We start from the raw sequence: 27,064 nt of genomic DNA, 5'->3' as shown, positions 1-27,064 counted from the left end.
GAATACAACAGTAGCCTAGCAGTCATTGCTCCTGGCTTTTATTCTTTTTTTTTTTTTTTTTTTGAGACGGAGTCTCACCCTGTCACCCAGGCTGGAGTGCAGTGGCGCGATCTCGGCTCACTGCAACCTCCGCCTCCCGGGTTCATGCCATTCTCCTGCCTCAGCCTCCCAAGTAGCTGGGACTACAGGCGCCCACCACCACGCCCGGCTAATTTTTTGTATTTTTAGTAGAGACGGGGTTTCACCGTGTTAGCCAGGATGGTCTCGATCTCCCAACCTCGTGATCCGCCCGCCTCGGCCTTCCAAAGTGCTGGGATTACAGGCATGAGCCACCGCGCCGGCCATCTGGCTTTTATTCTTACATTTATGCTTCTTATTTTTCTGGAACTGAAAAAAGTGCTACATTTTAAAAAATATAATTAATATGTTAATCCCTAACACAGAAGCAATTCTTTTCTCATTTTTGTTGTAAATAAGGAAAGAATTGCTTTTCCTGAAATGTCATCATCTGATCACAAGGCTATAATGTACACTACCACCCCAGTTTCACACATGAGAAAACTTTGTTCAAGGTTTAAAATAGCTTATGTCTTTTAAAACTTCAGGACTTTTAAAGTGGTAAATGAAACGGAAGTCTTCCCAAGTGCTAGTATCTGAGCCAGAAATTAGGCACTGCTTGAGGGTGTAAATGTAAGGGTTCTGGGTCAGACTCTGAAAGTTAGATCCTGGTTTAAACAGGGCTTATTACTTGGTCCAAGATAGTTACCCTTACCAAGCCTTATTTTTTTCTATTAGTAAAATGAATATGATAATAGTACTGATCTCTGGGGGCTGTTGTGATGATTACATGAGATTTTGCGTGTAAAGCACCTAGTACACACTAAGTGCTCAATAGATTTCAGGTAATAATACTACCATTGTTACTTTTATAAGACAAAGCAGCTGAGAGCTCAAAATAAGGCTTTAGAAATGTGCAGGAAAACTTAGATACGTTTCAAAAAACAAATCAAAACAACAACATCCTACTGGATTTCTTTATTTGCAAAATGGGCTAAGAATTCTAATGGCTTGGGATTTCTATGGGGATTAAATGAGAAAATGTATACTGAAAGTAACATCCAACACCTCACACAGAGTCAGCCCTCAGTTTTTGGCCATCTTTATCATCAAAACAGGACATGACCAATTAGTGGAGGCTGGGCTTTGGCCAGAGGTTAGACAGACTCATCCAGGCAGGGCAGGGACCTGGGAAGCCCCAGCAGCGGGTGGTAAGAGGAAGTCTGGAAATGCAGGTGTATTGGGGTCACTTGGCCATGGGCTTATGGCTGATGTTCAGGCAGGGAAGAAGAAACAAAGACTTAACCCCAGAGACTGAACTTGAGGACAGGTAAAATGAGAGGAAGAGAAGAGTCAAGATTGGAAAGGACAGGAGATAACATGCCGGAACACAGGCACAGGAGAACCAGAAGTACACAAGGCTGATGCAGTGCTGGCCCACCAGCAGTGCTCCATGCTTCTTTGGCTTTGGAAGCCAAACCAAACCTAGAGTCTGTGGGTGGCGGCTGGAAGAATTGGCATTCTGGGCCATCTGGTGCTCAACTGGTAGGTGACACTGCTTGGCCACTGGCAGATGTAAAGTAATGGGGGTGAGTGGTGATAGGAAGGAACCAAGGAAGCTGGACTACTGCCCAGTTTTAGACCACAGAAGCACTTGTTTTTTTACTGGAGATCATAGATCATGTGCAAGTCTTGGTGAGAGTCAGTTGTCTTTGGAAAATCTTCCATTTGCAAGGAGTCTCAATGGTGCTGTGTGAGCCACTAGGTCTCTGTAAGTCTTGTCTTCCCCTGATGGGGCATTTCTTGGAAAGAAATAGAGATCTCCTCTCTTCCACAGTCATAATGAACTCAGAGGGAGAAAGTGCCAGAAGCAAATGCTGGCTCTGTCAGTTGGCCTGTCTGTAATAACCTAAATCTTGTTCCCTGAAGGTCTGGAGAAAACAACTATAGTAGCCCAAGGGCATCCCAGGACAGTAAATGGGAACATAAAAAAACAGAGCAGGAAATAGGATGAGGATGAGATTTATGGGTCTTGTCTTCATCAACTGCTCTAGTGAGAGTGAGGAGAGTTGTGGAGGCCAGGCCTGCTGAATCTCAACCCGGCTTGAGTTTGCAGGGTACAGAATGGGGAGAGAAAGGCAGGGCTTCCTATAGTGAAAGATGCCTGTGGTTACTGTAGCTGAGCTGAGGAGGTTGGTGATCACTGCAGCATGGTGTGGAGTTTTTCAGCTCATTGTATTCTCAGAGGAAGTTTCACATTTTAAAACTTGAGAAAGGGTGGCCAGCGCCCATTGGGATTTCAATAAATCTCATGTTAAGAGCAGGGAGGAAGAGAAAGCTTGGGTTTTTTCTTTCTTACAAGGGCCAAATGCCTGGCACTCTCTCCAGAAGGCCAACAGCTGCCTCATTGCCAATAAGGATCCGGGCCTTAGGAGTTGAGAGCAATGCTTGTTTCCCTCATGGTGCACAAAGGGGCCTGGTGGCTGAGAGGTCCATAATCAAGTGGTAACCACGTTTGTTGAGGACTTTCTACTTAAGTGTCCACAGATGTGATTGATGATGATCGGTATTTCTGGGAAGAGTTGCATGGTTTACTGCAGTGGTTCTCAAACTTTGGTGTGCAGGAGTGTAACCTGGATGTGTCTTAGGAATTCAGGTTCCTGGATTGCAACTGTAATGAATCTTTTTCAGTCAGTTTGAGGTAGCTCTGGGGGATCTGTGCTTTGAATAAGCTCCCTATGAAATGCTGATGCCACATTTGTGGGCCACAAATCATGTTTTGGGAAGTATGAGTGTTATGGGACAAGTCCTAGGTTGCTACTCAGAAGAAGGGAGTTCTGGCCTTGGATCTCCCCCTAATGTGCTGTGCAAACATATGTAAGTTATTTCCAGTTTCTGGGCTTGTTTCCTCTATAAAATAAGAAGATTGGACTAGATCAGCAAGTCTCAAGCCAAGCTGCATGACAGAATTACATGGAGAGCTTAGACACAGTGCTTGTGCCTGAGCCATATTCCGAGACCCTGGTGCTCAGGCTATCATAAAGTTGCAACACACTGGGAAATAGTGTGGCAGTGTACACGTTTAAAATGCTTCCAGGTGACTCTAGTTGTTGCCAGGACTGAGAACTACTATCTAGATGATGCACAGTGTTCCTTCCTTGTTTTTGAATACTGAATCGTCTGTGAGAAAATATATTACCTATGTCTCATTTCTTCATTGGTCCCTCCATTGACATGGAGGGAGAGTTTTCTACAAAATACAATTTTCCAAATAATTAAAGGGCACCCCATTAAGCACCAACCTGTTAAAACTTTCACTCTACTTTGATTTTTCTTTATAAACAAAACATCAAAATCTTTTCGATGATTTAAAGTTACCACTGTTGTCACTCATTCATGCATTCACTCAATAGGTATGCATTTGGTGTCTATTTTGTATTAGTAACTGTAATAGTTCATTCTCATGCTGCTAATAAAGACATACCTGAGACTGGGTAATCTATAAAGGGAAGGATGTTTAATGGACTCACAGTTCCATATGGCTGGGGAGGCCTCACAATCATGGCTGAAGGCAAAGGAGGAGCAAAGGCACATCTTAAATGGCAGGGGAACTACCCTTGATACAACCATCAGATCTCATGAGACTCACTGTCATGAGAACAGCAGCATGGGGGTAACGGCCCCATGATTCAATTACCTCCCACCGAGTCCCTCCCACGACATATGGGGATTATGGGAGCTACAATTCAAGATGAGATTTAGGTGGGGACACAGCCAAACCATTTCAATAGCATAACACCAAAAAAGGTTATAGAGCAGTAAAAGGGTTGATGGACCATGCATCAGTAATAATAATAATTATAAGTGATCTTTAAACATTCATCAGGTGCCAAGGACGTAATAGGCACTGTTCTAAGCACTTAGTTGTATCTCAATTTCATCCTCACAACAATCCGCTCAGGTGGGCACAATTATAGGTCTGTTTTACAGATAAGGAAACCAAGGCACAGAAGGATCCTGTACTTTCTCAAAGTCACACAGCTGATTGGGGTAGAGCTGGCATTCAATCAGGCCCACCTCCCTGTGTGATGTGGGACATGGCTGTTCCTGCTCAGAGCTTCTGTTTCATCCTGTGCTGAGTGGACCCTAAGGCCCCTTTGAGCCTTCACACCTCACAAGTTCATGTCTGTCCCCAGGTCCCTCAGGAGGTCACTCACATGCATCAAGGAGAGCCTGCGTATCTTCATTGACCTGGGGGAGACAGACAAGGCTGCTGAGGCCTGGCTTGGGGCGGGGCGACTCCACTACCTCATGCAGGAAGACGAGCTGGTGGAGCTGTGCCTGCAGGTAGGCCTCCTGCAGAGCTCTCTGGGAGTTGTTGACTTGGATCATTTGGAGAGGCAGCTGTACCCTCCAAATCAACCAGGGGGAACCAGAGAGGGATGATGTTCACCCTAAGCCTGTGGAGAGAGGGTCAACACTGGGCTGCTCCCTGAACACATGGTGGAAACCAGGGTGGTCTGACAAGCTGAATACAGGGAGCAAAGGGCCAGTCGCTGAGACCCATATACATGTGTGCACCCTGGGAGGATGTGAGGGGAGTCTCACATACCATCTGTAACGTCACTTGTCCCGTTAACTATACCTGTCTTTCCAAAGCTCAACATACACCTTGACTTTAGGGTTTTGCTGCAGTTTGAGGCAAGGTTGGTGTGTATGTGGGGTATTAACAATATTATTCTCTTATTTTTTTGTTTGTTTGCATACTTTTAATATCAGAGATGTGGTACAGTGTAGTGGTTAAAAGCCTGGGCTTTGAAGAGAGAAAAGCCTAGAGTCAAATCCCAGGGCCATCACATATGGACTGACTGTGTGACTTTGGGCTTGCCATATGACATCTCTGGGATTCAGTTTCTTCATGGGGGAACTGAACTCTATCTTTTAGCATAAGGATTAGTAAAACAAAAATTATATATCTCACTTGCGTAGTAGTAAATGCATAGTAAGCATTTATTAAGTGCTCAGAACTTAGTAAATGTTTAATACATTATATTTTAGTGTTTTATTACTATCTGTACAATATCGATGTTAAATACTGTGATGATATGTAAGATGTTTAATTCTACAAAAATATACCGGTTTTTTTCTTTCCCATGTTTTATTTTCTCTCTTTTTACTTCTCCTTATACTAGCACATAAACTTGCACAAATTCACTTCTACTGAGACTTAATAGCTGCATAACCCTGATTGCATGCTTCCTATGTACAGGAGACTTTGCCAAACACTTCACTTGCATGACGTAGTTTAACCCTCATTATAAACGCAGTAGGATTTTCCATTATAATTTCCATTTTACAGAGGAAGCTCAGAGAGGCTGAGTAATTTGCCCAAGGTGATACAGCTGGTAAGTGGTGGAGCTGAGAACTGCACACAGTGTGACTTAGAGCCTTCACTCTCAGCCTCTACGCCATCTGCCTTGCGATTTTTGGGCTGAAAGGGTTTCCAGAGAGCAGACAATTCAGTCTTCTCCTTTCATGTTGTGGGAGACTGAAGCCCAGAGGGCACTGTTCCGATTGTGCATTGTTTTGGTGGCAAAGCCTCCTGACTCCAGGATTCCATCTCACTGCCCCTCTCTCTCTCTGTAGCTGCCCATGCAATAACACAGCAACTGCAGCATCTTGCCCCAGTGATGAAATGTTCACTGGCCAGAACTGGTCCCAGGCCTCACCCAACCCCAGGCTGCCACCTAACTGATGTTGTGCAGGGTCATTTCCATGGAAGTGAATCATTCTGGACCTGAGGCTATTTGAGGTCCTGTAACTGTGCTGCAGGTGCAGTGGTATATTCTTTACTCTTCAACTTCCTTAGCACATTTTGTGTAGATGAAATCCAAAATAGCTTGCTAGAGATAAAGAAGCTGTGGAGGTTAGGGTACTGGGATGGAAGACACCAACATTTGTTTGCCACTGACTATTGGCATGAAGCTGGGGAGGTTCTGTTTTCTTTCTGAGCCACACTATCTCCATCTGGAAAGTGTAAGATGTTGAAGTGGATCACTATTTTTCCATTTCAGTTATTTACATATTAAATTCATAGTTTTGCTATATACATGTACCTTCTATACCATTGTTTACTTCTTTTTCTTTGACTCAACATCAAATCAATGTAGCTTTTTCTACACTTAGCCTTATTCTACACAATACTATCTAAAGTTGCAGGTTGGATGCATTATTAGTTTTTTTTTTCTAAAACACATTAAAATAAATACTTAACTAGTAAAACAAAATGTTTTTCTATATACTGTTAAAAATAATCTAGCACCACCAAAAGCAATCTCTCATAACAGGATGGGGAAATGCTAGACTGGAGAATGTCTAAAGTCCTCTTACCAGCCCTAGGAGTGTGAAGACATTTAGGATTTGGGGGACTTTAGCAGAGGATTAGTTGATTTAGATGGTCTGCGTCTTAGCTCTGCCAGTCCTGTGGAGGTCAGGAAGCCCTCCTCTCTGCCTTTAACAGCTGTCTCTGTCCCACCTAGGCAGCCATCCAGACAGCCCTGAAGTCAGAGGAGCCTTTGCTGGCTCTCAAACTTTATGAAGAAGCAGGTGATGTGTTCTTCAATGGGACCCGCCACAGGCATCATGCAGTGGAGTACTACCGAGTAAGTCCAAGCTGTGCAGTTTGCTGAGACAGGTCCTGGCACGGGCATGGGAAGGGTCAGGCTGGACTTCGGCCTGAGTCCCTCTTCTCCTCTCTTGCTTGTATTTCATTTTTCTCTCTTTCTTGTCCAGTGCCCACCTACTCACTCTCTCTTCAACCTAGTGGGAGCTCAGGGAAGGTTCTGATAAACTTAGTCATTCTCATGTTTGATAAGTTATCCTTCTTGGGATAATACATCAAAATAATTAAGTCCAGGAGATCAAGACCATCTCAGACTCTTGGGTGCATGGTACTTTATGGTCTGCAGCACACTTTTGAGTTTACCAGTGTTTCCCATTTACTACTGGGGGTGTGGTGGGAGATTATTTAAAGGGTTATGTAGATGAATGCTTTTGTTTGATCATATTTTTAATAAGCATGTATTAAAATATATTTTTTAAAATTAAAAATATATAATACAAGCTCATCAAACCTATGACTTCACAGATATTATTGTGAAGGATGAGGCAAGAAAAAGAGTTGATGTTAAGAATAACACAAATTAAATGAATGTCCAGATATTAAGCAGATATGTCAAAAATTGTGATTGTTGTTCATCACCAACTGAAGTTTAGGAAGCCTCATTATCTAATTTGATCCTAAAATGTTATTCATTCAGATATTCATTTATTTATTTGTTCAGTTGTTTATTCAGTCATCAAACGCTAGCAAACACCCAGTCTGTGCCAGGCACTGAGCTAGGGGTGGGGAAGGACAGGGAACGCGTCTCTGACTGTTGAGGGGCTTATTTTCATAAGCATTTTGTAGATGAGAAAACTAAGGTTCAGAAAGATGAAGTGATTTGCCTAAAATTCTATCATGATAAAAACATAGAAATGACCACTTTTTGAGATATTGCCACACTATGCGTGTACTCATGTGTGCTTCATAGATAGCACCATGGATGCTAGGGGAGCACACAGCTGAGAAGGGAACGACTTTCCACGTGACCTTGGGAAAAGCCGCTTCCCTTTCCTACTCCAGGTTTCCCCAGTTATAGGAAGCCCAATGCCCTCTACTTCTTCTACTTTAAGATCTGGGCAAAACATCATGAGCAAGGATCAGGAGAGAGAGGGTTGAGTAAAGGCACACAGGGAAACATGGCTGACTCCCCTTTATTTTAGTCCACTGCCGTTCCCCAACCCCTGCCTGTAGAAGATAAGTCTCCTAGCTACGGTATGCACTGAGGATTCCTAGCTAGACTAAGGTTCCTTGGGCTTCTGTTCCTAGGCTGGAGCTGTTCCTTTAGCAAGGAGGTTGAAGGTGGTGAGAACTGAGCTCCGGATTTTCAACAAGCTGACAGAGCTGCAGATTAGCCTCGAAGGCTATGAGAAGGCTTTGGAATTTGCCACCCTGGCCGCCAGGCTCAGCACAGTCACAGGTGGGTGGTCTTCACTATTGGGTGTGTTGAATGAGAGGGGTGATTAGTCAAGGATAGACAGCAAAGCAATAACACCGCAGGCCCTGGAGTCAGACTGTGTGGGTTCAAATCCCAGGTCCAACTGTCAGAGAGACCTTAGTTAAGCAAGTTGCTTAACTTCTATAAGCCTCAAGCTTGTCATCACCAAATCAGGATTAAAAATAGTGCCCACCTCATGGTAGTTGTTATGAAGACCAGTGATTATCCATGTAACGGCCATAGCACAATCCTGGGTACATGGTAAGTCCTTGGTAAGTGTTGCCTGTGCCACACTATTATTATATTACAGGTGCTGTTGTTCCCCAAGTGTAAAGTAAATGATATTTTATTCTCTTCATAAGCTATGTTCCCATTGCAAAAGGACTGTGCCCTGAATTTTAAATTAGTTAATTTTTAGTCAAAAGTGCATTTTCCCATGAAGCTAAAATGTAAATGAAGGTCAGGTTCCCATTACCCTAACTCAGAACATAGCTGAATATCTTGTGTTTATGTCAAAAGCTAGTGGGAAACAATAATAGTCATCAGAACAGATAAATGGCAGAATAAAAAAGATTTAAAAACCCCTCATCTTGAATGTTGGTGTTTGAAGAAAAGCAGGTTTGATAGAGAAGCCTTGATTAGATGTAAGGGTAAATGTAATATTCTGTGATGATTCCAGGAGGGTCTTCTGGGCATTTTCAAGGGCATCGGGTGTGGATGATACCGGACTTTATTTTGTCTAATTGCATTCTTGAGAGAGCCTTCCTTCTTTTCCCTACCTTTTTCCTTATTGCATAAGATCTCATCTGAGTGACTGTGTGCTAATCTCAGGAAAGGCCTTGGAGGCCCCAGGCAGTTCCTCTGAGCACTCTTTATCCCTCACTGGATGGGAGCTGAAGGGAGGTTGTATGCATCCTTTATATATGTACTTCCCCTGTGGCTGATTTTTCCATATCAGAGAATTTTCTCTCTCTTAGATTTTCTTTTTTAATTTTGGCTTTTGGCTCTTTGAAGCTTAAAAGTGATGTTTTTAGATGGTATCCAACAGCCACCTTGCAAATATTCCAAAGACATGATTGTAAGCCTTTTTTCCCTGTAAAAGATTGCTCTGTATTAAAACAAATCCACCAAACAACAAGTCATAGACCCGTTAGAAACCAGCATTCTAAAGCATGGTTTAAGTGTGAACAGGTGTTTGTAGCTTATCTGAGACTGACAGTAGGTAAAGTGGCCAAGGAGAGACTGCTACATGATGGTACCCAAGATAACTCTCTGAAGAGAGAGACTTTTGTGTGAGGAAGACATTTATTATACAGAGTGATTTATTGCAATTCTTAGCTACTCCATCAAGCTAGACTTGTCACCATGTCCCATTAAAAGAGTTTAAGAAGAATTCTTTCTCAGAATCCTGCATTACAGTAGCATCTGCAATAAGGAGAAAATTTTCTTCTGGGAATCACTCCAGGAAACCTTGACCCATCCTCTACTTAGTCACTCTTATAGAGCCCTGCGTTTTCTTTTGTAGCATTTATGACATGTGTAATGTTACATTTGTTTGTGGGATTATTTAAGGAATGTCTGTCATGTGAGACAATAAGCTTTATGAGTACAGGCACCTCTTCTGTCTTATTTCCTATGCCCCAGCACAGTCCCTGACATCTAGTAGACCTTCAAAAAGTTTTATGGAATGAGTGAGTGAACAAATGATGCAAAGTGTTGGTTGCAGGATATCTCTCTCAGTCTTCCAATTCTTAGGAGATCGGAGGCAGGAGCTGGTGGCCTTTCACCGCCTGGCTACAGTGTACTACTCCCTGCACATGTATGAGATGGCTGAGGACTGCTACCTGAAGACCCTGTCCCTCTGTCCACCCTGGCTGCAGAGTCCCAAGGAGGCCCTGTACTATGCCAAGGTGTATTATCGCCTGGGCAGACTCACCTTCTGCCAGCTGAAGGTAAGAGCCAGACTTCCAAGATTTCCTGACAGCCACGACCCAACCATTCTCCTTCCTGACTCAAAGACAATGAGGAGCCTTTGTGGTGGAGCTGAGAAAACCAGAGTGCCAAGATGAGGAGTCTTGTCTCATAGGGTGAGGAGTGGCTTTACAGGGGACATGGAAGCTCTTTCCACTTAACCCTGCTGAAGATCTCAAAGGTGCTCCCATCTTCGCTGAGGAGTAGACCATGGTTCCTCTTTCTCCTTGCCTTGCCACCATGTCTGTGGCTTCTTTATCTGTCAGATACTACAGGCACATTGCCTGTGAGTCTCTCAAGGGCCTATGGAAATATACAAGACCCCAAAACAAAAGAACTATAAGGTCTAAAATGAAGATCAAAATGAATACTTAAGAGTTTGTCCATAAAATGTTACAGACCAACTAGTCAACTGCAACTCATTTCTTATAAAGTAATGTAAAGCTACATTTTATGAGAAATGTGGGTGCATATTAACATGTTTGAGATAACGAGGTATGGGGCCTTTAAACTAAGTATACTTAGATCTTAAGAAGGTTTTAGCCCTGCTTCTCTTGCTTGCTGAATCTAGAACTTCCTTTTTTGCTTGCTTGCTTTTTTTTTGGGACAGGGTCTTGCTGTGTAGCCCAGGCTGGAGTAGCATGGCTCAATCTTGGCTCACTACAGCCTCTGCATCTGGGGCTCAAGCAATCCTTCTACTTCAGCCTCCTCAGAAGCTGGGACCACAGGTGCACACCACCACACCTGGCTAATTTTTGTATTTTTTGTAAAGATGGGGTTTCATCATGTTGCCTGTCTCGAACTGCTGGACTCAAGCAATCTGCCAATCTTGGCCTCCCAAAATGGTGGGATTACAGGTGTAGTAGGCCATTATGCCCGCCCCAGAACTTCTTATTATTTTGGTGACTTCTAGAGTTGTGTTGGTTGCAAGTCTCTGTTACAACCCTGACCCCCAAACTGTGTCCCTAGGATTGGCTTCCTTTTACTAGAGGTCCCTGTCCCCTGAAGCACAACCCTTAATCTCTTAATATAGTGGCTTCTGAGTCACTCCTGTGTTTGGCCCCCAGGGAACCCTCAGGGCAGCTCTGCTGTCCTTTTCTTATTTGCCAGGCTTTGCTTCTGGCCTGAATTAATTACTGACTTATGAGGGTTAATGGAAACCAGGCAGCCTTTTTGAGTCTCACCCAAAGAAGCATCTGTTTCTCATCTTTACCATGTAGGGAGGGCCGGGGGTAGTGAAGCACCCTCTAGCCATCTTGCCTCTGCCCCATAGCTCCCAGTAAGTGGTTCAGGGACAAAGTGTGTGATCTGATCATGTCAACCAAGAACTCCACGGATTGTAAAGGGAAAAACTCAGTTCAAACTTCCTTAAGCAAAAAAGGCAACTTACTGGCTCAAAGAATGTGAAGGCTGAGCTACAAATTTAACTGCAGATAGCTCTGGATCCTGTTTCTCAATCATCATCAGGGATTTCCCCACCTCTCATTGTATTCCTTGACTCTGTATGTTTCTACTTTGCTTTGTTTCTTGGCCTTTTCCCCTTCTAGCTACTGGCAGGTTCAAGTCCACCTCTGAACCTGCCACTTCAGAGGGACTATTTTCCTTATTGAGACACAGTGGAAAGTCCCAGGGAGTGGCAGATGTAGGCCAAGTTTGGGTCATGTACACATCCCTGAAGCACTGTGCCCAGGGCAATGATGTTTCATGATTGGCTGAGCCTCAGTAAGGGACCACCTCTGTGCCTGGAGTGCAGGGCACTGTGATTAGCAATGCCCCAAGGACCACAGTGGAGGGAGAGAGGGGCTCGCTAAGGACTCAGGAGATGGGGATTGGATGTTGGGCAAACAAACAAACAAACAAACAAACAAAACTAGAGTGGCCAGCACAGCCTCCTAGCCTGTCCTGGAAGTGTTTGCTAATGCTGTCTCTTCTTTGCCCCCATACCACGGGGTTAGGATGCCCATGATGCCACTGAGTACTTCCTTCTGGCCCTGGCAGCAGCGGTCCTGCTGGGTGATGAGGAGCTTCAGGACACCATTAGGAGCAGGCTGGACAACATCTGCCAGAGCCCCCTGTGGCACAGCAGGCCCTCCGGGTGCTCCTCAGAGAGGGCGCGGTGGCTGAGTGGTGGTGGCCTGGCCCTCTGAGGAAAGCTGTCCTGTCTCTGGACATTTGGCATGGCCAGACTCTGACCCCACTGCCCTAGGCTCTTAAATACTCATTGGGAGGGTCCGAGTCATTACCTGGCCTAGCCCCCTCATTTCACAAGAAGAAGAATGAAGTCCAGGAGGAGAAGGGCTCATTGCAGGCCACAGAAAGATTTGATGGTGCAGCGATGAGAATTCCTGGTTCCAGGCTTTGCATCTGGAGCCTTTACCGGTTGACTGTTGCCTTCCACACAAACAGCCTCTGAAAAGCACTTTCTCCATACATAGTTCTGGAGAAGATGAGGAATCTTGCCCTCCAGGAGCCTTCCTTCCTCCCCCAGTGAGGAAATCAGTCACTGCACTGGTGCAAAGGCAAGCAGATTGGAATTTGTGCTCTTCACCGATTTTCTCAGGGAAAGACCCCTTCCCCTTGCCAGCAGAGGAACCTGTAGTTTTTTCCATTTCTTTCTTCAGAACCAAAGTATGTATCACTCCTCATGCTCACAGGGATTGACAGGAGAGAATTCACCAGGATCTTAGCTCAAAAGACACAGCCTCAGAATGGCCAGATGGATTGCACGAAACCTGACTTGGATTCACCATCTTCCTCCTGCCATAAGGCTATGCTCCCACATAACCTCCCAGAAGCTCCAGGGAAGCTTTCCAAGAGCGAAGGCTTGGAAATTGAATGTTAAGAAAATTATGACATAAATTACATATAAATAGTGTATATGATTAAATATTGTCCAGTTACATTTACACACACATTTTGTCTCATCCACAATGGGGGCAGATGAGATGGAGGACTTGAAGGATGGGAGAGAATACCAATACATGTCTTTTTTTTTTTTTTTTTGAGACAGTTTCTCCTCTGTTGCCCAGGCTGAAGTTCAGTGGTACAGTCAGGGCTTCCTGCAACCTCAGACTCTGGGGCTCAAGTGATCCTCCAGTGTCAACCTCCTGAGTAGCTGGAACTACAGGCATGTGCCATACCCAACTACAAGGCATCTTATTGATTTCAGGGCAGCTGCTTTACAAAGCATCTCTATTAATAACATCACTGCATAGCACACTGAGTGGCCTAAAACACTTATAATCTCATGGTTTCTGAAGGGCAGGAATCCAAGCATGACTTAGCTGAGCCCACTGGCTTAGGGTGGTTCACAGGCTGCAGTCAGCTGGGGCTGCAGTTATCTCAACTTCAACTAGAGAAGGATGGGCTTCCAAGCTCACCCACACAGTTGTTGTTAGGAGTCAGTTTTTTGCTAGCTGTTGGCCAGAGGCTTCCTGCAGCCACTTGCCACGTGGGCCTCTCCACAGGGCAGTCACAACATGGCACCATGCTTCACTAGAGGGAGCAAACAAGAGGAGCAAGAACCAGAGTGAGCAGGAGAAAAGGGAGTGACTCTTTCTATAACCTGATCACAGAAGTGACATCTCCTTAGTCTTGCCTATTCAATTCATAATAAATGAGTCACTAGGTCTAGCTCCCACAAGAGGGGAGTGTTTACCAACAGCTTGAATACCAGATGGTGAGGAATCATTGGGGATCATTTCAGAAGTGACCTACCACAGTATCTGAGTTCTTTGATAATGAAATTGGGAATTCTCTAATTTCAGCAAACTGAAAATATGGTCCACTAACCAGCAGCATCAGCATCACCTGTGAGATTGTTTGAAATGAAAATCTGAGGCCCCACCTATGATCTCTGAATCAGAATCTCTGGATCCCAGAACGCTGACTCGTCCAAGCTTTCCTGGTGATTTTAATGCACCCTAAAGTATGGGAAGCACCACTGCAGGGCAAGAGCCCTCAGATAGTGTGCAAAACTATTACCTGGTGAGGTTGTGGAACATGAACTTCTTGGTTTCTATCTCTAATAATTCTGATTCAGTAGATCTGGGATGTATCCCAGGAACATGCATTTTTAGAAAGCAACTCAAGCAAGTCTGATGCAGGTGGTTCACCCTTGCTCCTTCTGTGAACCACAAGGATACTAGCCATAATTCCCTGCATCTGATGCCCATCAGCTTAGCTTTTATTATCAGACCATCTGCCCTTAATTTCTAGCTTCTTGGGCTGACCAGATGATTGGTTGTATGAAAGGGTGAGATGGGAGTGGTGAGTTGAGCCGCCATTGCATCTTCTAGTCATCAAGGTTGTCTACTAATTGGCACATATTTTCTCTTAGAGATGTGGTTGGTTGTCAAAAGGCTGTCTACTCTAGAGAGTATTCTCCAGGAAGGAGAAGCTTCCAGTTGTCTAATTAGTAAAGTTATCTAATCTACTACCATGGAGAATAGATGTGGTTTTGCCCCCACCACAAGCTGTAAAAGCCCCAAGCTGGGAGGGACGTTGCGGTTGAGGCTATTCAGTCTAATCTCCCGTGCATAGTCCTTTCAACAACATTCCTGGGAGACAGTCAGGGGCACACACATTCCAGAACAGTTACATATCGTGTATTTGAAGAAGGCTCACACAGCCCTGGAAACCATGCCACTGGCCATTCCCCATCTGACTCAGGTTACAGATCCCCTCCCTTTTCCCACTGACCACTCACTCTCCTCTGGCCAGATTTGTTTCTGCTTCTCTGAAAGAGCAGTTCCCATAACTGCATGAGGCTTTTGATATTGGCCGGTGGGTGAAGAGTACAGAGGGATGTTACTATACTTAATTTGATTCTTCCTCTCCCCAGCAGCCACATCTGTCCTTGGCTTCCATTGAGCTTTATAATCAATTGAAACTTCTGTGTCTTCTGACTTGAACTTCTGTTTGGACAGATCTTTCTCAATTGCTGCAAATATGCATATGCATTTGCATATGCATACACATACACACACATACGTGAAGAGCGTTGTTTCTATCCATGTTACATCTCATTGGAAATTTTAGCTAAAATTTCCCAATTCTGTGCTCTTTGATTTACCTCTAAATCTGATGAATTTACCCATAACCAGGTCAGTTATAAAAATGTTTAGCATGTTTCCAAAGACAAGGGTAAGACTATTTTTTTAAAATAAGAAAAACATTGTGCTATATAATTGCAATTACTACATTCTATATGTAAATCACTTGCTAAAACTCTTTTAAAAAGTGTTTAAAATTTTCATTTTTGAAATGTGGGCAAACTATTCCCTTTGGAAACATGTTGATGCTGTCTTTTTTTCATGATCCACAGAGAGTAAAGTGGTGATTGGATCTGGTCTCTACTTAAACATTTAAAAAAATAAGTGTATCATAGCCAAACATGATGTAGTTACCCTCTTTATTCTAATTGTTCCCTCAAATCTTATATGGGCTGTGTGACTGCTGGCTCCTTACATCTAATCTAAATAAAGAACAAGGAGGGCATTGCAACATTGTGGAAAACCCTGTAACATGTTTTCTCAGCTTTCAGGTATACTAGTTCCCTGTCCAACAGTATTAACATTCTGAAATCCAATATTGCTTTTGTCCTTTTCTTATTTGCTTTTCCATTATTTTAAGATGCCTTTATATTGTGCATGTGTATATATATGTATGTGTGTGTGTGTGTTCATTTTCTTCCTCTTTGTAAATATAATGCACCTCATTTGGCAGAAGTTTATTTGGGGAAGGGAATATGCAGGAATGGAGGGTGTTAGGATGGGGGATCAGGAAGCCTATCACTAAAGGGAACCTGTATTTTGGTCTTGATTTTGATATTAAATTGCAGTGTGACCTTGGGCAAGTCACTTAACCTCTACACATCTCAGATATTTGTCCTCTGATAAAAGAACCTCACCTCTGGGTTTTTCAGCAGTGCTATTTTTATACTGTATGAATAGGATGAGAAATAGTATTGGAGAGATGAAATAATATATTTTTATAGCCCAATTATATTATCTTCTTTTTACAGGTGAGTAAACTGAGGAACAGAAGGGTAACTTTCTCCCAGACACATTGGTAGTTAGTGGCAAAGACAGTGGTACTTGAGGCGGGGGTCTCATGACTCAAGGACTTAGTTGCACAAATGACAGGATTTCTGCTGTTCAGGGCTTCCTTCACAGTTGTGTGTGTATATGTACACGTGTGTGTATGTATGCATGCATTTATCACGATATGCACCAAAGAGCCTTTACAAAACATTTTCTAAATTGATTTACTTCTTTTACTCATATTAACTTATTTTTATAAGGGATGACTAGTCTATATAGAAGAAAAACTTGTATTGTTTTCCATAAACAGAATTATGTAAATAATGGCAAATACAATGAAAATAAAATAATGCATTAACTTCAAGCTAGGTCCTGTTGCTCATTGCAAGCACCCAGCCTAGGCCTTATCTGGCATTGTTTGAAAACAGAGAGATTAATAAGTGGCAGAGAGTGTAGATGACAGACTAGCAACAACCACTTTTTCCTTGCACACTCAGAGAAATGGAGTAAGCAGGGAAGAGGACTGAGCTCCTTCTGAGGAGGGTCAGTGTCATTCAATGCCAGGTTTGGGCACACATTTTGGGGAAGTGGGGATTCAGCTGGGTGACAGGAAAGGGGCAAATGATATATTATGTAATATGATTCAGTATCAGAAGCATTGTGATTGGTGTTAGTTACAGGATGTTACAGGCACTGAGGGGAAGGGATTTTACCCAGACAGGGTTACGGGCATCAGGAAGGGCTTTCTGGAGGACGTGATATCCAAACTGAGTTCTGAAAGGGACACTTACTTAATTCTAACTGCAGACCAGCAGGTTGGTATTGACAGACAGTGCATGTGTCAAGCAAAGGTCCAGAGGGTGGACAGGGGGTGATGTTTTCTGAGAACAGGTCACTCTGAGTGCAGTGAGGCTGGAGCAGATTCAGGGAAGCAAAGAGGGTTTGGATTCTACCTGGAGGTTGAGGGGAAGGTATAGAAGGATTATAAGCAGTTGAAAAAAACATGGTCAGATTTGTGCTTTGGAAAGATGATTCTAGAAGCAGCATGAGACTAGATTAGGGCAGCAGTGGAGAAGGTAGAAAACACATTAGGACTTGGCTATTGCAACACAACACTCCAGCCTTGATTCAGATATCAACAGTTTTCCCCACTAATGTTCTTCTGATCCCACATTGGATTTAGTTGCCATATTTCCCTATGCATCTCTGGTCTATGACGGTTTCTGCCTTTCCTTGTTTTTCATGACCTTGTCAGTTTTGGTCTCTTTTCCTCTTTTAATTGCTCCCATTGAGATGTGTGGACAAGCGGCAAAGAAGGAAGAAATTCAAGGGAATGGGCTCTGCACTCACTCAGGTGGCAGCTCAGGTGGGGGCAATGTAATGTGTTTTGGAGTTGGGCATACTTAGGTTAGAATCTGTTTCTTACTAGCTGTGTGACCTTCTGCAAATTAATTAACTTCCCTGAGCCCAGGGCTGTCAGAATTATATCAGACTTACCTATGTCATAGACAAGGAAATGGCTAAAAAGGAAATCCATCTTTGGAGGCATGTAAGCCTTGACATTGAGAAGTGCAGCCAAACCTAGAGGTGTGGCCAGGCACCCTGGTCCTGCATTCAGGGACACTTGGGTCTGAAGCTCTTTCTCCTTTTCATCACTGAGTGACCTGAGCAACTTACTTTACCTCTTTAAGCTTCAATTATTCCTCTGCTCAGACTTTTAATTGAGACGAGATGTATGGATGGCTTGGTATGAATATCAATTGGTGGTAGCTGTCACAATGAAGCAGAACTGAGTAGATTCTTAATAAGCACATCTATTCCTGGGTCCCACACCGTTAAGTGGGAGGGTGTGTATGTTAGGGGTGCTCTTTGCTACTGGGCCTCTCACTTGGCGGTCTTCCCTCTTCGGTGGGACAGCATATATTTCCTGATATGTACACCCTCACTCTCCCAACTCTGTCTGATTATTCCAGAACTCAGGGGACTTGAGGATGGAGGCTGCTGGAAGTGCTGGCTCTGGGAATGTGCACTTCGTTCACCCTCCTCTAAGGGGTGTCTTCTCCCCAGAGAAGCAGAGACAAGTGACTGCTTAGGGGGTAGGGATTCTCCCCAGCTGCCATGGTGCAGGATCAAGAATAACATGCGTGGCCAGGACTGCACAATGGGGCTGCTTGGCTTGGCTTCCCAGTACAGACTGCGAGGCAGGTGAGAGGGAAGGATGCTGTGCTTTCAAAACGATTTCAAAGGTGAGAACCCAGCTGCCACTTCTAGTGCTGCCTTTGACTCCTTATCCAGGGCATCACACTAGCTTGAGGGATGAGGCTCTTTGAGATGAACTTCCAGACAGGGTAGGTGAGAGGATGGTTGAAGTCACATGGCTAATGAGAAGACAGGCTAATCCATTGCTGTCCTTTTCTGTGAGAAATCCAAGAGTTCCAGTAGGGGGCAGTGATGTCTTCCTAAATAGTGTATCATTGGTAAAGAATGTATTTAATATTAATAGTTCTGAATCAGACTAGGGTAGTGGCTTTCAAATCCTTTTTTGTTGTTATGTTGTTGTTGTTGTGGCCCACAGTAAGAAATGCATTTTATAGTGTATCCTCGTGTGCATATGTTTGTGCATATGCAACAACATAGAGAAATGCACTCATACATTCTGTTTTGTTCTATTCATTTTTAAAAACATTCTATTCTAGTTAAAAAATATCAGATTTATGACTCACCAAATGAATTTCTCACTCATTAACCTGTAGTTTGAAAAGTGCTGACCTGGAGGGTGGTCTCTAAAAAAGTGCAGGAGGGCTCCAGCCTTTGTTCTTTTCTATGTATTATTTGATGGATATCTTACTTCTTTTTGAGACCAGAGAGTGTGTACATCTCAAAATAAAAATAACAGTTGAGGTTAATGTGTTTTATGCATTAAGTCTCATGCAAAACCTTTGTGATGACTCTCATGTAATCACACAACATTTTGGTGTAGTTACTATTATTTTTATCTCCACTGAGGTTTAGAGAATTGATGTGGCTTGTCTAAGTCCACAGTTAGTGGTGATCGAGGTGAAATTTGAAGTCATGTCCTCTGATGCTGGAGCTAGGAAATGAAACCATTATATTATATTGTGTTTCTGTCAGGTGACACATCTCTGAGAGAAATGCTATCACTAATATGATCATGAATAGAAGCATTAGATTAAAACTTGTTTCATCAGCCTGAAATACTGGGCTGAAATCAACACAATCATTCTGGTGTAATTGAATCAATCAAAATTGGTTACTGTAGAACAGGATTGGAGAGAACTGACTTTCCAGGAGGTCTTGAAAAAGAAATACTGGTGTTATTGTTGACCACAGTCAGGTAACTTAGCCTAGAAAAAAAGAGAGACTGTATTTCCCAAATGGAAAATAGAAGGAGGAACAGAAAGCTTTGACCTATAGTAGTGATTGGTCAAAACAAATTATAAGATCAGTAAGTTATGTTTTGAAGAAGATTCCAGGTTGGGAGTGAGGTGAATGAGGGAAACTTGCAAGAGACTCCAGAGCCAATCATAGAAGACTATGGACATCTGAGGAAGGGAAGCAGCCAGGTGGAGTTTCGTGGGTCTCACCCATCATAGTACCCGTAGCTCCAATGGTGGTAGCAGAAGGAAGATCATGAACATGAGAGAATAGCCTACTTTTGACATCATGGAAAAAGATATTAGGAACATCCTTCTCATCCAAATATGTGTTGCAAAACAAATAGCCTGGGAAGAGCCCATGTTCATGTACAGATGCTTTGTTTCTTATGCATAAATGTTGGTAGTAGCGCTTTTTTTACTCACTTAGTATTCAGGAATGCTTAATTATCTACTTCCCTAACCTTCCATTTTACTGTATTTTTATTTAGGGTCACACATTTTACTGTTATCTATGAAAAGGATTTTGAAAATAGATACCTCGCTTCTGTCTTTTATTTTAACCTTCCAAATCTAGCGGACCATAGTTAAACATGATCTGTATGACTCTCAACTACTTGATCTTCCTTGCACGGGCCAAATATGTGTGAAGGTGACTTTTTTTGTTATTGAACTTTCTTGCACATAGAGAACTTCTGATGTTTGTTCATCTGGGGATATATCTGACATCTACTTCATAGAGACATTCATAGGAATGCCCCTGAATTCTTTGAACATTGTACCAGACAGCAAGCAGTGACAATGGCTACATCTGCTTTCCTCCTCAGGGGAGCTGCCACGGGCTAGGCTGAAATAACAGCTGCATGGTAATCCTGGTGACCAAAAAGCTACTTATTCATAAAACAAAACAAAACTAACTTTTGTCTGTTCTAGAACATGTAGCTTTGGGGCTGTAGTGGGTGGAGGGAAAGGATAGCAAACAGAAAGATTACTTGGAGGATTTTCATTTCCGGTTGTTTTACAGTCCTAAGAGCTTATATAAACTGATATTCTGATCCTCTTCCAAGTCCTGTGGCATTCTTTTCTTTCTTTCCAAGTTGTATAAAGTCCATCTGTCTGTTTCTCTCTCTCTCTCTCTTTCTCTCTTATTTAGGCAGGGTCTCACTCTGTTGCCCAGGCTGGAGTGCAGTGGGGTGGCCATGGTTCACTGCTACCTCGACCTTCTAGACTCAGGTGCTTGGGTGATCCTCCCACTTCAGCCTCCCGAGTAGCTGGGACTACAGGCATGTACAACCACTCCCAGCTAATTTTTTTTTTTTGGTAGTTTTTGTAGAGATGGGTTTCCACCATGTTGCCCATGCTAGTCTCAAACTCCTGGGCTCAAATCATCCACCCACCTCAGCCTTCCAAAGTGCTGGGGTAACAGGTGTGAGCCATGGCACCCGGCCAGTTTGTCTCTTTTTTCTTTTTCCTCATGTCCTAAGCATCTCCCTTTTGCTTGTGCTCATTTGTCCCTGTACTTTTCCTTCAAAGCACTTATCATAGTTTAAAAGTGTACTTTATGTGAGTTTTTTTATTTTAATAATCCATGTGCACCACCTAGATTAGAAGTTCCATGAAAACAGGAATCTTATTTGGGTCACTCAGCTCTGTATTTCCGGAGCCCAGCCCAGTGTCTGATGCATGGCAGGCTCTCAATAAAGATTTGTTGAATGGGTGAATAAAAAAATAAAGGAATGAAATGTTGGACTTGGGTTTTGACCTTTAGGGAGAAAGTTTTAAAACTATAATATAACTACTTATTGCTCATGAGTGATTGAGAAATCAGGTGATAGGGCTGCTCACATATATAGCAGGTATTCAGCAAAAGTTTATTGAGAATAATAAGCATAATTTTTGTTTGTTTAGAAAAAGTTGCTATAGATGTGGTAGGTCTTTTCTTAATTTTCAAACAGATAGTAGTTTGACCAGGGATAATCATGGTCTTTTACTGAAGCTGTAATGATGGTTGTGCTAAGTAATTTACCCACAGTATAGGATTTGATCCTCCAAATGATCCTCCAAAGAAGGTGACCTTATCTCCCCTTTTCAGGTGATAGAATCAAGGTTTAAAGTATTTCAGATGTTTGCAGAGATTCAAAATCACTTTTGTCTGACCTGGAAAATCAGTGCTTTATATAATTATGTAATTCTGATACACGTTTTCTCTTTCAGAACTTAGGATCTTCAAGATAAATATTTCTCTTTTGAACATTTGAATGTTTCCCTTTGTCTTAAGGAAGGAGGGATGATAGAAAATCTAGGGAGCAGGGACCTTGGCTTATATAAGCCTTATTAGACCAAATACCACAGGAAATCCCTTCAGTGATGAATGTTCTATGGAATAAAGATCCAGGGGATAGGCAGTACCTTTAAGGTATTTTGAGGCCTGAGTGGTCCAGAGTATTGTTTCATAATCCCAAGTCTCTTTCCTTGGGAAATCATAAGTTCATGGTATTGCGGGATGTGGATGAAAACCTCATCCTTGCCCTTGAGTATCTGTCAGTCTGTTTGGGGGAGATTGGATGCATATATGCAAGGCACTAGGAAGAAAAGTCTGAGTTTAGCTCCTTTGGGACAGAGGAGGCAGACGGTTATCCATCTATTCATCCATCTATTCATCCATCTATTCATCCATCCATTCATCCATCCATCCATCCATCCATCCATCCATCCATCCATTCATCCATCCATCCATCCATCCACCCTTCCATCCATCCATTCATTTATCCAACCAGCCAATTAACCAACCAACCAACCAACCAACCAACCAACAAACCAACCAACCATCTAACCACCCAACCACCCACATACCCAACCAATGAATCAACCAACTAACCAATATTCAACACCTCTCATGTGCTAAACTCACAATCCAGTGAGCAAGATAATGACAGTCCCTGTCTTCATAAGTCCTATGGGCTCCAGGGCAAGTCAGAGTCCTCTGATAAACTTACCTATTATTCTTACCATCACAGCTTAGATTTGAGCACTTTTACCTCAAACACTGTACTAAAGGTTATACTCTTATTATATCATTGACTTCTCTTAATTTCTCCTACCTGCAAGAAGTAATTGCATTGTATAGTTATTCACATAACACATGTGAAGAAATGAGTTCAAAGAGGTTAAGAGATTAATCTTACCCAAAGTCCTGTAGATAGAGAGTGGCAGCTTCAGGACACCAGTCCAAGCCTTATCTATATTGCAAGTATTGCATAAAACCTCAGCTGAAATTTTGATAAATTTTATGGAACTTAAGCTAGATAGATCTTGTTCACCTGAACATCCTGTCTGGGATGCATGGTAGTAGACTGAACAGCTCCACTGCTTATGAAATGTGTGACCTCAGGCAAGTTGTTAAGCTCTTGGTGCTTCATGTTCATCATTGGCAAATGGAGATGATAATAGTACTTATCTCATGGGATTGTTGTGTGGATCAAATGTGTGAATATATGTAAAGTGCCTGGCCCATGTTATATAAGTGTTGGCTATTATTGTTATTGTGTTGACAGACATTTCAGAAGAGTACTTGTTTGGGCGAAGAAGTTAATGAACACTTCTTTGTTGAACCTGTGGGGTTAAGGCATGCTTAGAGGAATGTAATCTGGGCTAGATGCTTGGCTATTCAAGTGAGCATGTGACAGTGATGGTCTCAGTCTGCCTCCCTTGTCAGAGCATCATCTGTAAATGATTGCCTCCATCACTTACCAAGCACAGTCACAGGAAGTTGTGACCTCCCTTTATTGGAACTGTCATTTTGAACCTATGTTTAGTCTGGCAGACATTTTGACCTCCGTGATATATTGCTGAGGGTGTTTTGACTCCATGCTTATAACTACAACATTAAAAACACCAATAATGGCTGAATTTTTATCAAGAAAGTATTTTCTTAATTAATGCTTACTCAATCATTTTTACTCCAAGATAAATGTTCAATACAGAGCAGTTAAACCATTTCTACCTTTTTCCATCTTCTATTTTATCAAAATCATTTTATGGAGATGAATTCTTTTGCATTTGGAATTTTACAATGATGGCTTATAATTTATTGACAATAATTTATTTGGGTCAAATTTTAGCTTCTGCCACTGTATTTTCCATCGTAGTTTTATTTCTACTAAGTCAAATTTTCCTGGTTTAAATTTGATTGATTTGAATTTTATTGGGATAATTTGATTCCCCTGTGAATGTTTGCTCATTAACACATTCTTTGTGTAGGTTAGCTGTTGTCAGTTTTATTTTGAACTGATTATTTCAATCAAAACGGTGAGGGACAAATGCCTAATCACCTTAAGCGTCTGTGGAAGCCAGGAGTGAGGCCAGGTAAAGGCAGCCCAGACCAGATCTAAATGAAACGCTGTGGGCTAAGTTTTCATTCACAGAAGATGGGCAGAGTGGCAGATCAGGGGTAACTATCAATGATACAAACTTCAAGGAAATGATGAGATACAGAGGACCAAAGTTAAAGTCAATGATATATGTGAAGCATGATGATTTTCCAAGCCATACCCAAACCCTATGAGCTGTGCATGTTATACCCAGCAGTTTAATCCTGGAAGACTCTTGGTGCATGTTGCAGGGATGAGTTAGCTCAGTGTGATGTAGTTAAAGAGCAGTGGGATTGGGGTCAGGTGATCTGGGGTCTGAACCTAGTTCTGTCACTCCTTGTGTATACTGGGACAAGTCCATCTCCCACCTGAGGTCTCAGTTTTACCAACTGTCAAAAGATTGCTCTAAAAGTTCATAGACCCCTTCGAAAATCTGAAAAAAAAAACCAATGAAATCTCTTCTTGGAATTATGTATACACACCCATACACATACTTTTAAAGGCCTCATGGACCCTTTAATGCACGCCCAAGGATGATGAGTTAAAAACCTCAGTCTCTGTAATCTGTCAGGACCTGTCCAGGGTTGACATGCTAGGGCTTAGGTAGGTGTTATATATGTATCCTCCAGGTGATGCCTGAGAACTGACATACATACTGCTTATGGATAAAAATGGAGACATCCAGAAAAGCAGGATCTGGAACCCTTTGTATGCATTGTTGGTTTCTTAGTGTTTTCATTAATATTATGAATGGTTAAGAGCATAAACCTTGGGATTATGCTACCTGGGTAAAAATCCCCACTGTGTGCATGACCTTGGGCAAGGCACTTAACCATTCTGGGCCTCCATTTCTGCATCTGTAATATGGAAGTATTAATGATAACAACTTCATAGGGCTGTTGGATGAAACAGCTAAATGTTCAATTGTTACCTCTTATTACCTAGTGATTGAATTCATGTTCTGATAATTTTATGTCATACAAAGTGGCAGCTGGTGGGCTTTGGAGACCCTCTAGCTCAGCTCTGTTGTTATTATATGAAAAGTGAACCAGAAAAGGGAAAGCCTTACCCATGGTCACCCAACACATGTTAGGGTTGCTCTCTGACACTCCCCTTAGACACCAGGAAAGTTGAGCCACCATGACATCATCAGCATACCAGCTTCCAGTGCAAGAGGAGGCTCACCTCCATGGATAAAGTCCCATGTGATGATCTGCCATATTTGTAGAGTTCTCTGACACCAGCTGTTTCTGTTGTGAGTATAGAGTGATTCAGGGCAGGTTGGACACCAGTGAGTATAATTTCTACAAAATCAGTTTGCAAGAGCCTCTCATTCTACCTGGAAATTAGTCACACTGATTCTAATTACAAGGCTTTTGTGACCCCAGCTGACTGGCCACCCCTCCCAGAGCAAGCATTTCAACCACCCAGCTGCAATGTCTGGAGACTACTTGATGTTACTACCACTAAAAGAACTGGAGCTCCTGGGGGAAACCCTTCAGATATAACCACTGTATTATCTGACAGAAAGCAAAAGCTAAGGTGGAAGCCCACTCAAGAAACTTCCAAAGACTCCTGGGTCCTGGGAAATACAGGATGAGCCCATATGGCTAAAGTTAGCTTTGTTGTTGAGGGAACTGTAGATTTAATTGCTGGCTGGATGGTTTGTGTTGCTACTCCCCACAAAGAAATTGACCCTCTTCTTCAGAGCACAGCAAGGGGTACACATTACCCTACTGAAAGCACCTTCTTTGCCCTGCTGGTTTCAGCTGCAGGAAGTACATTCTTGCAGTATATTCACTCTCACATCCAATGTGGTATATGGGTAAAAGCTTTTGTATAGAGAAGAAAAAGTCCTCTACATATGTTAATTTCTACCCCATGTGTAGTTATTGGTCTTTTGCTGTGAATGTTCCTGGTGTTTTAAAGGGTCATATTAAATGTTTTGGGGCTTCTGAGGGATTGGGGTTTTGAAAGTCCCCTGGAAAATGTCAACAGATGTTCAACAAGTGATCTAATTCTGGGTTTTGGGAAATGAAGTTTGTGAACTTGGCTGGGACCTCAGGGCTTGGAGTCAGATAGCTTTGGGACCTTGGAGACATGACTTAACCTCTCTGGGTCTCAGTTTTCTCACCTGTCAAATGGGTTATCCCAGAACTTGCCTTATAGAATTGCTGTGAAAATTAAAAGAGATAATGTACTTAGAATACTTAACTCAGGGCCTTGCTTATTGCAAATATTTAATATATAATTGCTATTATATTTTGTATCCTGTATACTCTATAATAAATAACACAGCTAATGTTTACTGAGCATTTATGGTGTATAAAGCATTGGATTAAATTCTTTGAATGCATGATTTCATTTTCTGTGTTCACAACAACCTCAAGGGTGGTATTATTAACATGCCCATTTTATAGGTGAGGAAACAAGGTCTTGGAGAAGTTCAGTAACTTGTTTGAGGTCCAATAGCTTGTGAGTAGCAGGGGCAGAATTTCCATTCAATTGATCTGGTCCAAGGGCCCATGCTGTTCGCCACCAAGCTGCTCTGATCTCCTTTTGCTCCTGACTTGGCTTCATCAGCATGGTTGTCTTTAGGTTAACCTGGTCTTCCCCTCGAATCCTCTCCTGTGAACCACTTGGCAGCACAACATTGTGTGGGTATGTGTGTTTGTTGACAAAGGCCAGCTTGCTTATGATGGGAGGTGTGAACATTTACAGCAAACTAAGGAAACTAAGGCTCAGAGAGGCATATATCTGTACTTCTAAAGAGGAACAGTTTGTCATCTTACTATGAATATATTTTAAATGACCAATGTCCTAGTAGGAGAAAGGAACTGCAAGTGCAAGCAGAGACAGGAATAAATCAGAGAAAGAACAAAACAGAGTAGCCTAGCGCACCCAGGGCATACCATCATGAAACCTACTTTGGGGCTATCTCAGTTTCCCCAGGATGGTTCACCTATGAGAGAAAGCAGGGAAAACTGGCTTAAGGGAGCTATATTTTGAGTGAGAGGAGAGGTTGCTTGGAAATGACTCCTAGAAAAGAAGCAGCCCCCACCCCATGAAACACACACACATACACACAAACATGCACACACATGTGTATCCCCACACCCCAAGAACTC

The 27,064-nt window shown here is 42.6% G+C and overlaps 1 protein-coding gene across 4 annotated transcripts in view; it reads left to right on the top strand.

Moving 5' to 3' along the window:
- Window positions 1-27,064, top strand: part of SH3TC2 (SH3 domain and tetratricopeptide repeats 2) — a 188,961-nt gene that overhangs the window by 124,554 nt on the left and 37,343 nt on the right. For 2 of the 4 annotated variants that reach the window (XM_016954013.4, XM_527069.8), the window contains exons 13-17: window positions 4,254-4,404; window positions 6,597-6,719; window positions 7,988-8,138; window positions 9,912-10,108; window positions 12,083-26,288. In XM_016954013.4, the coding sequence (XP_016809502.4) occupies window positions 4,254-4,404; window positions 6,597-6,719; window positions 7,988-8,138; window positions 9,912-10,108; window positions 12,083-12,274 (814 nt within the window). In that variant the 3' untranslated portion in view covers window positions 12,275-26,288. Of the gene's footprint in view, window positions 1-4,253; window positions 4,405-6,596; window positions 6,720-7,987; window positions 8,139-9,911; window positions 10,109-12,082; window positions 26,289-27,064 lie in introns of those variants that run through there. The other 2 variants (XR_010157034.1, XM_063810804.1) reach the window with 2 other exon arrangements.

Source organism: Pan troglodytes, chromosome 4, assembly GCF_028858775.2.
Source record: "Pan troglodytes isolate AG18354 chromosome 4, NHGRI_mPanTro3-v2.0_pri, whole genome shotgun sequence".
Lineage (NCBI taxonomy): Eukaryota > Metazoa > Chordata > Mammalia > Primates > Hominidae > Pan > Pan troglodytes.
This window is presented reverse-complemented; position numbering and strand designations above follow the sequence as displayed.